At 48.8% G+C, this 12,110-nt stretch overlaps 1 protein-coding gene across 1 annotated transcript in view; it reads right to left on the bottom strand.

Moving 5' to 3' along the window:
• LOC103925743 (olfactory receptor 14C36-like) overlaps positions 1-71 on the bottom strand; it is a 1,002-nt gene extending 931 nt beyond the window's left edge. Inside the window, exon 1 of the mRNA XM_009334510.1 lies at positions 4-71. Within this exon, the coding sequence (XP_009332785.1) occupies positions 4-71 (68 nt within the window). The remainder of the gene's footprint in view (positions 1-3) is intronic.
• Positions 72-12,110: the final 12,039 nt, after the last annotated feature.

The raw sequence follows: 12,110 nt of genomic DNA, 5'->3' as shown, positions 1-12,110 counted from the left end.
AACAGCTGCAGCTCTTGCGTGTCTGCGAATGCCAGGAGGAGGAACTGGGTGATGGAGCTGCCGTTCAGCATTTGCTGCCTCTGGGCACAGGGATCTGTTAATGGAGAAAAAAGCTTCAATAAGTTAGGACGGATGACCTTGAGGAAAACCTACTCCATTTCTCATAGAAAGACCCAAACTGCCTCTCCCCTTTCAGGAAGACCTTTGGCAGGTCCCTTTTATGAGCTTTCATGAGCCATGATGCTGGCTGAGGGTGCCACTGGGAGCAGGGGCCTCTGCTGTGGGCTCTGGAGGAGTCAGTCCTGCCCTACAGCAATGGGTAAAAAGGTAGATGGTGTGGTCTCAGATTAAATCTGTTGGTAATATCAAAGAGCTTTCAGCATTGTTGCTCCCAATTTGCCTAAATACAGAGTAGAGCTGTAGGGATTTTGTTTCGTTAATTTTGTTCTTGTTGCCCCACCACACCTGAGGAGTGATTTTTAATGCTGAAATCCTTGGCATTTCTACTGCACTTAAAGTGAAACCTTGTGGGCCTGAGAGGGAAAGGGACTGTCCCTTAGTGCAGAGTAAGCAGCGCTGGTCTGTCCATCAGTCCTGGTCTCAGCTGCCCTGTTCTGGCATTTCTTTGCACTGGAGGACAATTGCACTCAGATGTTCCCCTGATAAGAAACTGGGCACTGCTGAGAGCAGAGGAATCCAGTTTCAAAGTTCAGATCTCCAAGCCCTTCACCCTGTCTCTGTATCCCTTTTCCAGCCAAGGATGCTGAAGGCTCATTCCAGTTTCTCACATGCAGCTGCCCAGCAGGATTTCCGTGGCCTTAGCTCCTTCACGGCTTGTCTGCTGGGCTCCTAGATATGGCAATATGGAATGATATGTCCTTTTGGATGTCCTAAATGCTGGGGTGTCCTGGAAGGAGAGTCAACTTTTTCCCCACCCATGGACTCCATTGCCCAGAGGCCCAAAGATTAGAAGGGGGCTTGGGCACCTTCCTCCCATGGGCAGATCTCCATGGCAGGACACACAGGGTGAGTGTCTGATCTGCAGCTGAAAACCCCATACCCAGAGAGCCTCCAAACAAGAACAACAGCAGCACAGACAGGTGGAGAACCAAGGAGAAATACCACAATGCCGCTGCCAAGGTAGGCAAGGCCAGGGAAGGACAGATGGACACACAGGAGAGTCTGCTCTGCTGGAGGTCTGGCTGCAAGTGAATCACACTGTGGACCCTCTGGTCTTGAGGGCAGAGGCTCTGCTGGGTGGGAGAGGAGACCAGGAGGGGCTTGCTTGGAGGGAAACATCTTCACTGAAGGGCTAACAGGTAGATGCTCAAAACCTACTCCCAGCTTTTTCCGTCAGCATTTTCCTCTCACTCCCTGCTTGTGTCTCTGCTGCCTGGAGCTGTCCCTGCTGGGAGCTGTTTCTCTGTCCCCAGGACTCCTCCCTGTCAGCGCTCACAGACCCCATTCCACATGCTGTGTGCTCACCGCTGCTCTGCAGACACCTCCCGGGTATAGGGCACTGTGTAAGGGCATCTCAGAGTTTGGCGGTCCTAAAGAACATCTCAGTGCCATGTTTTAACTGGTGGTAGCAATCAGCACCTGTTCTTCTTTGACTCTCAGCAACCCCACAACAGAAGGGTACTCGGCAAGACTAGGCAAAGTGGACAGCTGTTTAATTTCCTCTGTCTCCAAGGCAGCTATACCAGTTGGGTCCTTGAAATACCCCCTCCTGAGGTAGTCTATGCCAAGGATGCACGGAGCCTCTGGGCCAGTCACAATGGCGTGCTTCTGCCACTCATTCCCACTCACTTCAGCCTCCAACAGAGTTAGCTGTTGGGATCCCCCTGTCACCCCAGAAATACAGATGGGTTCTGCCCCTTTATAGCTTGATGGCATTAGGGTACACTGTGCACCGGTGTCTACTAGAGCCTTATACTTCTGTGGGTCTGATGTGCCAGGCCACGGAATCCACACAGTCCAGTAAACCCAGTTGTCCCTTTCCTCCACCTGGCTGGAGGCAGGGCCCCTCTAGTCCTGCTCATAGTATCCGTTACTCACTTCTTGTAAATGCAAATCAAAAGTCCGTTTATTAAGATTGGCAGTAAAATCAGCCCTTCTGCTCTGTCTGGGGAACTGCTCACTGGAAGCTGCAGTAGCAATTTTCCTGGAAGAACCCCCTTTTGTGATTGTTTTTTCCTTGCAACTCATGTACCCATGCCTCTAGGGTTGAGGTAGATTTTTCCATCCCACTTCCTCATGTCCTCTCTGTGGTCACGCAGGTAAAACCACAGGGTGCCCCGTGGTGTGTACCCACTATATCCTCTCTCTTGAGCAGAGGGACACTTACTCCTAATGGCTGAGATACTGGTCCATACAGGTGGGGAGTAGGACCTATATTCTTTGAGTTGCTGGACCTCCTGGGACAGTTTCTCCACAGCCAAGACAAAGGAGGAAGAGAGACTTTCTTTGTATTGCTGGAGTTGGCCAGCCAATTCATCCACTGTTTCTTCCTCTTCATCTTTCCAGGTCAGTATTGCCAACAAGTTGGTATACGATGCTGGTGTGCTCTATACAGGCTTCCACCACATGGGTTGTGTGCACTTGACTTCATCTGGATCTTTGGATAACTGCTCATTGTCCAGGGCACCATAAATCACCTCCAGCACAGCTAATTCCCTCAGGTACTGGATACCTCTCCCTGTGGTGGTCCACTTGCCTGGGGGACATACAACATCTTCCTTGAAGGGATACCTTTCCTTCACCCCTGACAGGAGTTGCCTCCAGAGGCTGAGGGCTTGTGCCCCTTTTCCAATCACTTTGTCAATGCCCCCTTCCCTGGAAAGGGATCCCAGCTGCTTGGCTTCCCTACCCTCTAATTCCAGACTACTGGCCCCGTTATCCCAGCAACAGAGCAGCCAGGTGACAACATGCTCGCCTGGACGAAGGCTGAAATCTTTTCGCGTACCTTGCAGCTCACTCAGGAATAGAGAGCAGGTGGTTTCCATCTCGTTTATGAGTTCTTCCTCTTCCTCCTCCTTCTCCTCATGATGGCCCTGCTTTTTCATTATCCCTTACTAAATGAGCTGACTTTCACTTCCAAGATTTCTTCTTGCATATAGAGGCGACTGATACCGGTATGGGTTGGTTTTCTGGTTCAGCTGCAGTGCTTGTCATGCGGGTTGGAGTAGCTGAGGTACCTGTCACCTTGTCATGAGATCCAGACACCTTCTCTTCCCCTTGAGGGTACTGAATAGTGTTGAACAGGGCTTGGTATGCATGGGCCAGGCCCCAGCACATTGCAGTGATCTGTGTCTCTCTGGAGTTGCCAGGGTGACAGCATACTTTTTCCAAACACTTTATTAGTTTTTCATGATTCTGCACTTGTTCAGGGGTGAAGTTCCAAAACAGTGGAGGTGCCCGCGGTCCTAGGTACTTGCCCATACTATCCCACACACCCTGCCATTCATAACTATCTAGCCTCAGGGCAGATCTCTGGGTTATTTTGTAAAATAGTTGTTTAACCGTAAACAAGACCTGAAACATATTCAGGAGGCATAGCAATAGGAGCATGCTGGCTTGAACATCCCAAGGATATTCAAAATTCCCAAGAGCTGGTGTAACTATCCCGAAGGAGAAAGGGAAGGTGAAAGAACAGGGGAAAGCATCCCCCCCGTCTTGCCCATAAATTGGTTCTCCGAGGAGAAAAGGTGAAGAGCATCATTATTAATAATTTCCGAGGGATGGCACCTGAGGTACGGAGATGACAGCAATACCAAATACAAATACCAAATTAGTGTTTTTACCAGTAATATTATCATATCATAAGCCGATGTTACACAGTACAGAAAAGTGACAATCCTGAACCATCTCCCAGAAGTGATAAACAGCACCGCAGGGAATACATACTGCAAGTGAGGATTTACATAATACAACCATGCGAACAAATTAAACAGCATTGTGACGAGTGACTATTAAACTAATATAATGAATGCTTATAACAAATTTATTTTAACACACTCTGGTCAGATCTGTCATTATCTCAACCCTTCAAGCCCCACATTGGGTGCCAAAAAGGACTGTCGTGGTTTAATCCCAGTCGGCAACCAAGCACCACACAGCCGCTCTCCCACCCTCCCCCCTCCAGCTGCAGTGGGGGAGAGAATCAGAAGAGCAAAAGTAAGAAAACTCTTGGGTTGAGACAAGAACAGTTTAATAATTAAAATAAAATTAAAAAATAATAATAGTAATAATAATAATAATAAATTGTAATGGAAAGGAAAACAAGGAGAGAAAGAGAGGAACAAAACCCAGGAAAAATAAGTGAAAGTGCCTTCCCCTTCAAAAGTACCCTCAGAAATGCCCTGCTCTACGACACCTTTTTCTCCACATTGGAGAAACTGGGAAAGCCAACCTGTCAGATCCTATCAGCCATCAGGTGTGCTCTGGCATCCCCACTTTCATTGCCCTGCTGCCAGAGACTTACTGTGACAAGGGCTCTGAAGGTTTCTCCTGCAGTGAGCTCTAAGTTGTCTTCCCACTTTACACTGTCTTTAACATCTTGCTCTCTCGTCTCCCCTTGTCACCTGCAGGCACTGCCCTCAGCCCTGCTGAGTTTTGCAGAGGAGATACTCCTGAGCAGAGCTGTCTCTCCGTCACGCTGCGTGGTTATCATGAGCTGCCTCTGTCCCAGGAGCCCTGCCCAGCTGAGAATCAGAGGACCAGACCAAGGTGTCACATTCTCTGCCCCTCTCTAGGCTCCCTTGAGGTGTCCCTGGGGCTCCAGGGGAACTTACTTTGAAACAGACTGAAGTAATCACTGTTGTTCCCTCCCTCAGCTGGGGACACTTCTTTCCAGTACTTTTTCTGCACTTCTTTCTAGCACAGTCATTTCTCTTATCAGAAAAGAGTTGGGAATGAGAATCACTTTTTCTTGACCAATTCATAGAAAGGACATCCACAGAGGGACAGGGAAGAATCTCTTTTACCCCTGCTGAGGGAAGGGATTCAGCTGAGTAATTCAAGGCATCCCATCCTGGGTTTGTAGTCTTAGGGCTAGAAGGAGACTCAGCTCCCTCCCATGCCTGCCACAAACCCACAGGAGGTGGGATTCCTCTTGCCTTAATTCAGGTGTGCACAAAATGTTCTCGCATAAGTTCCCATACTAATTAATGGAGATGGAGGGCAGCAGTGAACTGTTCAGACTCAAACACCTGGTGACATTTGAAGTGCCAGAGGTGGTCCAAGTTACATGCAGGTAACTGGAAACTCTAATGGAGCAATGCTGAGGGACAGGGCAGCATCTGGGGACATCCTCTTGGAGGCTGGTGGGAAATTCCTTTGGCCAACTGAAATGACAGCAGATGCCCAAATTTAGGACAACAAAACCTGTCCCTCCTCAATATCTTCAGTGAAGCCTACAGAGGTATTTAGCTGAACAAACGGAGTCATGTGCCATAGGGAGAGTTAAGTCTCCCTCTTCACCACCAGCTGTGTTTCCTAGATCTCCATTGATTGTAACTGAAGTTGTCTCATGGACATCCCTACAATTCCCAACATAAGTCAGGGCAGCTACTCAATGTAATTTCCAAATACAGGCCTGTACTGCTACCTCAGATGCCAAGGAACTCCAGAATAACTGAAGAATGTGCCTGGCAGGGACAGTGCAGGACTGACCAGAAACCAATGTTCATTCAGAGTGTGTGTGTATGACAGCCACCCCAGGGCATTGCAGACAGCTTTGATACCCGTGGGCCAGTGACTGATTCCCATCACTGCAGTGAGGCCACATCTGTACCATACCTGTCCAGTAGATTCAGGCTGTGCATGAACAGGAAGGGCATCACTCCAGGGTCCCTACTCATGGGCCTGTGCATTCAAACTCTGCTGGTTCCTCTCCCCCCATCCTTTACTCACCCACTTTGATGATACAGTCAAGGAACAGGCCTGGATCACAGGATGTCCAGAGCCAAGAAACTCTTTGACAGCACCTTGTCCTTCCTGGAGATCACCTTCATGTCTGCCACAGGCCCTTTGGGCTTCAGAGACACCACAGACAGCAGAGCCATCTGCTGCCAAGGCTGCATAGCCCAGGCCTGTTTCTCTCTGGCTTTGGGGACACCAGGGTTTGCTCTGCTTATGAGACCCTCATTTCATCCTTACATTGCCATCTGCCATCCACTCCAGCATGTCTCTGCTCTGAAGGAAAGCACGACGCCTTGGGTGCAAGATCTGTGACAAGTCTGAGCTTTGCTCTGGTACCACAGCAGAGGTGCTGCAGCCCAAATGGGCAGCCAAATCCACACTCCGTAGATCTTCTGACAACTTGGAGCACAGACAGGAGGAGCTGGAGCCCCACATGCTGTCACATTGATGAAATACATGCTGAGGTGTGGTGGGACAGGTCACACAGCTTGGGGTGCTGCAATGGACGGACACAGACTTCAGAAGAAACAGGCAGGGAATACCAGGAGAGGGATGCCCTCAGTGCAAAGGAGCGATCTGTTTGAATGGAGGATTGTAGAGGAGATTGTATCCTCTATGGGATGGGCAACAGATTGGGTGAGCCTTTGTGGGTGATGGTCAGAGGACAGCCCAGTTAGGGTGACATCATGGTAGGAGATAAAAAACAGGTGAGGAAGGGGACAAAGTCTTATTCAAGCAATTTGAGGAAGTCCAGTTCAATCACTCGATGTCACCCTTGGGGACTTTAATCACCCTGACACTCACAGGAAGATGATACTGCAGGGTGCAAACACTCCTGGAGGTTTCTGTGGGTCTATGGGGTCATCTTGCTAGCACAACTGTCGGGTGGGTCAACACAGGAGATGCTTACCTGGATCTCCTTCTTGCAAACAGGGAAAAGTGGCTCAGGGATGTGAAATAGAGTGTCAGCCTTGGCTGCAGTGCCCATTAAGTAGTGGAGTCTCAGTTCCTGATGGGAGTGAGGAAGGAGAGCAACAGAGTGCAGGCACCAGGTCTCAGAGGGGAAGACTTTGTCAATTTCCCTCTGCAGAGAGTGGCAGAGGTTGGATCCCTTCTCAGCAGAGACTTCTTGCTATGAAGCCATAGACCTGGGGGAAACTCCCCTGGTTATTACTGGCACTTCACTCAGCATCTCTTTTGATGTATTTGGTGCTCTTCTGTGACTATTGTTTGACCTTCATACAAGAGTACTTGTCCTAGTTTCGGCAGGGATAGAGTTAATTTCCTTCCTAGTAGCTGGTACAGTGCTGTGTTTTGGATTTAGGGTGAGAACAATGTTGATAACACACTGATGTTTTAGTTGTTGCTAGGTAGTGTTTACACTAGTCAGGGACTTTTCAGTTTCTTGTGCTCTACCAACTGAGAAGGCTGGAGGTGCACAAGAAGCTGGGAGGGGGCACAACCAGGACAGCTGACCCAAACTGGCCAATGGGATATTCCATACCATGTGACATCATGCTCAGTATATAAAGCTGGGGGAAGAAGAAGGAAGGGGGGGACGTTTGGAGTGATGGCGTTTGTCTTCCCAAGTAACCGTTAAGCGTGAGGGAGCCCTGCTTTCCTGGAGATGGCTGAACACCTGCCTGCCCATGGGAAGCAGTGAATGAATTCCTTGTTTTGCTTTGCTTGTGTGCGTGGCTTTTGCTTTACCTATTAAACTGTCTTTATCTCAACCCACGAGTTTTCTCACTTTTACCCTTCCAATTCTCTCCCCCATCCCACTGCGGGGGGAGTGAGCGAGCGGCTGCGTGGTGCTCAGTTGCCAACTGAGGTTAAACCATGACAGTACTAAAGAGAGAAATGTTTCATAAAAGATGGTCATAAGGCTACAAGGCAGACCAGAATGCTCCCTAAGAGCTCTCGTGTGAGCCAGGAAGGTGGTAACACGCATGAGAACAACCTAGGAAGACCCAGGCTTTTTCTGAAGAGTGAGTGGGTCCCAACTGGGAGGCAACCCTGGGCAGTATGAAGGGCTGGGAGAGAGGGTTGAAGGAAGGCAGTGAGAAACAGGCTGGTGGTTGAGGTCTTAAATGAATGCTTACGAGCATGTTTGAGCCCAGAAATGGAAAGGAATTTTTACCTAGAGGTGCGACCTTGGGATCTGGCAAGGCTGAAGCCCCCTGTGCAAATCAGGGATGATAGACAATTTTCCAGAAGAGGCATGAGGTTCCCCTTGGCAAAAGAGGACACTAGGGACCCAGCAGGAACAGGGTGGGAATAGGATCACGGATGAGGCTTTCTTCTGTATCTCCTACTTGGACAACCTGCCCCATGAACTGAATGCCCCTGTTGTGAATAGTTCCAAGATAAACGGCCGGATTAATCAAGCACACGTCAAGCATACAAGGCTTAAGCTAACGAGCACATCATGAGATAGATAAGAAGTAGCAGAAACCAGACAAGGACAACCAGAACTGTAACAAAGGGCGGTGACGAGCCAATTTGTGACTATGTAAAGAAAAGTTCACCTCCTGCAGGGACCACCAGAGACCACTAGAAACCACCAGAGACCACTAGAAACCACCCGAGAGCCCTGTAGAAGCTCCTAAAGGACTCAAAATGCATGCGTGAAAGACTATGCAGATATTATAATTAGTTCTGGGAAATGTAATGAGTACGTATGATTATTCCAAGAAATGTGATGCATATGTATATCGAAGAACCATATAAGGGATGGTTGATGCAATGTACGGTGTGCATGCTAGGTGGAGAGATCCCCCATGCACCCAGCACCGAATAAAGTAATGCCTGCTCTCTAATACACCCAGTGTAAAGGAGTTTCATTCCCGATTTTCAGTGATGCCCTGAGCTCCTCCTTTTAACAAGCAATTCTCCATCGGCCTCAGATTATCTCTCTTGCTTCTCATTGCCCTCTGGGGCTGATGCTTGTGGCAGTGGATCTGGAGGTAACTTATCCCTCCTGGGGCCACAGTCCAGCCCCCATGGGAGAAACAGGCTTTTCTGCAGGTGAAGAGCATGGACCCCAAACAAGCCTTTCCAAGCACCTTGTGAACACATCTGTGGCCCTTAAGGGCCGTAACGTACCAAGACTGGGCAGTGATAGGGCTCCAAAAGGAAGTTAAAAGCCTCAAAGACTTGGAGGGATGGAAGTTGTAGGAAGCCAGGATTCACCCTGCAGAGAGACTGATCCATCTCATCTGATTCACAGAGCTTTGGCATGTGGGTAAGTGAATAAATGAAAAATAGATACCCTGTAAGTGAAATGTTTCCATCAGTTATCTAGCAGAAGATTTGGTAAAAAGATGTGTATGTATATGTGTGTTTATGGATGGCTAACTGAAGTGAGACCAGCTCACACACAGAGATACGGCCTTTTAATGAGGATGGACAGTCCAGCTTGTGGTACATTCCATGGTTTCAAACCTTTGTTTATTTCTCATTTGAGTGTGTCTATCATTTCCCTGCCTCTGAGCTGTTTTTCCCATCCCTACTAGAGCAAAGGGTCTTAAGTGTATATGTACATACTTCTTTTCCTTCCCATGATAAGAGATTGTCAGTCTAAGTCACTTCCTGATCTTCTTGATTGGTTTTGATTGATTGTTCTTTTTTTTGTTTGTTTTGGGGGAGAAGGCAGGGAGTAACTTTAAATGGCTGAACTCATACTTCACATGAGAACTTTGGCCTTCCTCATTCATCCCAGCACATTCAGGCCCTGTGTCTCTATTTCTCCAGGTAGCCTGTCCTTGCTGCCACCTTCTGCATTCTTCTGTTTTGTGCTCCATGAGGAGTTCCCTGTTCACCCAGGCTGCCTAGCACAACTCTTGCTCGACTTCCTGCCCATTGCAATGGCCTGCACTTCTGCTTTGAGGGGATTGTCCTTGATGATTAGGCAGCTGCTTGGGGCATTCTTTTCCCTGCAGCAGAATCTCCAAGGACAGCCTGGAAAGAAGATCTCTGGACAAGTCCAAAACTGGTCTTCTTAAGTCCAGGGTGGACTGTTACAATTCATCTTTCTTAATTCTCTCAGATTGTTCAACTCCATCATTCACACTGTAGTCAAAGCTGCCATTCACTTTCACTTCTTCAGCCAGTCCTGTCTTGTCTTTTTGTTGAAAACGAATCCAGTAGAGCATCTCCCCTACTCAGGTCAGGGATTATCTTCCTCCTTCCCCTCAGCTGTACTCTTCTAGCAGATGTCCATGGTCTCCAAAGTCACCAGTGGGTACTAGGGCCTTAAATTGTATTACTTCCACTTGCTGTCTAAAGACTTCATCCTCTTCCTAACCTTCATCAGATGGTCTACAAAAGATGTCCTCCGTCAGGTCACCCACATGGGTCTGCGCTCTGATCCTTACCTCTTGATTGAATGAGCACCTGCTCCAGGGCAAAGTGCACTGCACCTGAGCCACTCCTTTGCACAAAGCACAACTCCAACTCCTCCCTTTCCCTGCCTCTTATTCTTGGAGAGCCAGCAATTCCAGGGCTGTGCTCACGATTGAGGATGAGGCACACGAGGAAGGGAAAAGGTGGAGCGGTGGAAGAAGAGAGAGATCTGGGAAGGGAAGTCTGTCTGTGGATGCCAAGCCTGTGTCCCCACTTGCCAATTGAGGTTAAACCACGACAACTAAGCACCACGCAGCCGCTTGCTTACTCCCCCCCACCCGGTGGGATGGGGGAGAGAATTCGAAAAGCACAAGTGAGAAAAACTCGTGGGTTGAGATAAAAACAGTTTAATAATTGAAAAAATGATAATAATAATAATATAATAATAATAATAATAATACACAAAGCAAGTGATGCACAGTACTATTGCTCACCACCCGCCGACCGATGCCCAGCCAGTCCCCGAGCAGCCCCCCCCCGGCCAGCTTTCCCCAGTTTATGTACTGAGCATGACGTCACATGGTATGGAATGTCCCTTTGGTCAGTTTGGCTGTGCCCCCTCCCAGCTTCTTGTGCACCTCCAGCCTTCTCAGTCGGTAGAGCATGGAAAATTAGAAAGTCCTTGGCTAGTGTAAGCATTACCTAGCAACAACTAAAACATGGGTGCGTTATCAACTTTGTTCCCATCCTAAATCCAAGACACAGCACTGTACCAGCTACTAGTAAGGAAAATAACTCTATCCCTGCTGAAACCAGGACACCACTGCAGACCATTAACCCCAACTGAGGGGGGGGATACTGAATGTTTGCGTGGTGGTTGCGTTTGGGTTACAGTGGTGCCTATGGTTTTGGGTGTGGTAACACTACAGCCAGTCTGGACTCTTGTGCTCCCTAAGGGGGATTGTGGGATAGAATAGACAGCTTTGTTCCCAGAGAAGGGGGGCCTAAACTCTCCTGATGCTTTGAGAGGAGAAAGGAGGACTGGACTCCTCTCTTCTGAAGCGTGTTAGAAATAGGAGGCTCTGCTCTCCCAAAAGGCATCACAGACATTCTGGTTAAGTCCTTCAGATGTGGCTGTCTATGTTGCTGCTCCTGGCGCTTCAGGAAGAAATTCCTCCCTCAAGAAGCAAGGTCAAACCCCACCTGAATTGCAGTGCCCTTCTTAATGGGCAACAGATTTCCCTGCTATCCTACTGCAGCCTGGCTGCATCACCCTGGACCTCAATGAGTACCATGGACTGGCTGGGCAGGATGGGCATTCTCCAGGGCAGGGCAGGGTAGTGTTGTTCTGAGCACTGCCCACAAGTGCTATGATCAACATGGCCCCAGTCACGGCCACCAGGCAGGCCATCCAAGAGGGCAGAGAATGGAGAGCAAAGGGCTTTCTTTGGTTACTCGGGCACTCCAGTAATGTTGGAAATCTATAAGGGGATATCTTCTCTAGAATGGTGGGAAGGGATTCCCCTGTTATGGGGAATCTTTGGCCAGATGATCCCCAACACGTCCCGTCTCTTCTTGGAAGTGGAGCTTGGGCTTTCTCCTCCTCTCTTTGTGAATTTTACCTGGAAACAAACTCAGTACTGTTGAAGCCTCCACAGAGTGCCCTTCTTGCTCAGTGAACAGCCAAGGCTGAGCTTGTAACCCTCTAAATCTCTAATGACAACCTGGGAAAAGGACTTAACATCTGAGAGGAACAGGCCTTGAGCCCACGTAAACCCTTGGCTCTGGAGAGGAGCTGGGTAGAGGCTTCCCAGCAAGGAAGGAGAGGTGAGGAGGGAAGCTGT

The sequence above is a fragment of the Pygoscelis adeliae genome, unplaced genomic scaffold (genome assembly GCF_000699105.1).
Source record: "Pygoscelis adeliae isolate BGI_AS28 unplaced genomic scaffold, ASM69910v1 Scaffold400, whole genome shotgun sequence".
NCBI classification, from domain to species: Eukaryota; Metazoa; Chordata; class Aves; order Sphenisciformes; family Spheniscidae; genus Pygoscelis; species Pygoscelis adeliae.
Note: the sequence above shows the minus strand (reverse complement) of the source record. Positions and strands in the feature narration are given on the sequence as shown.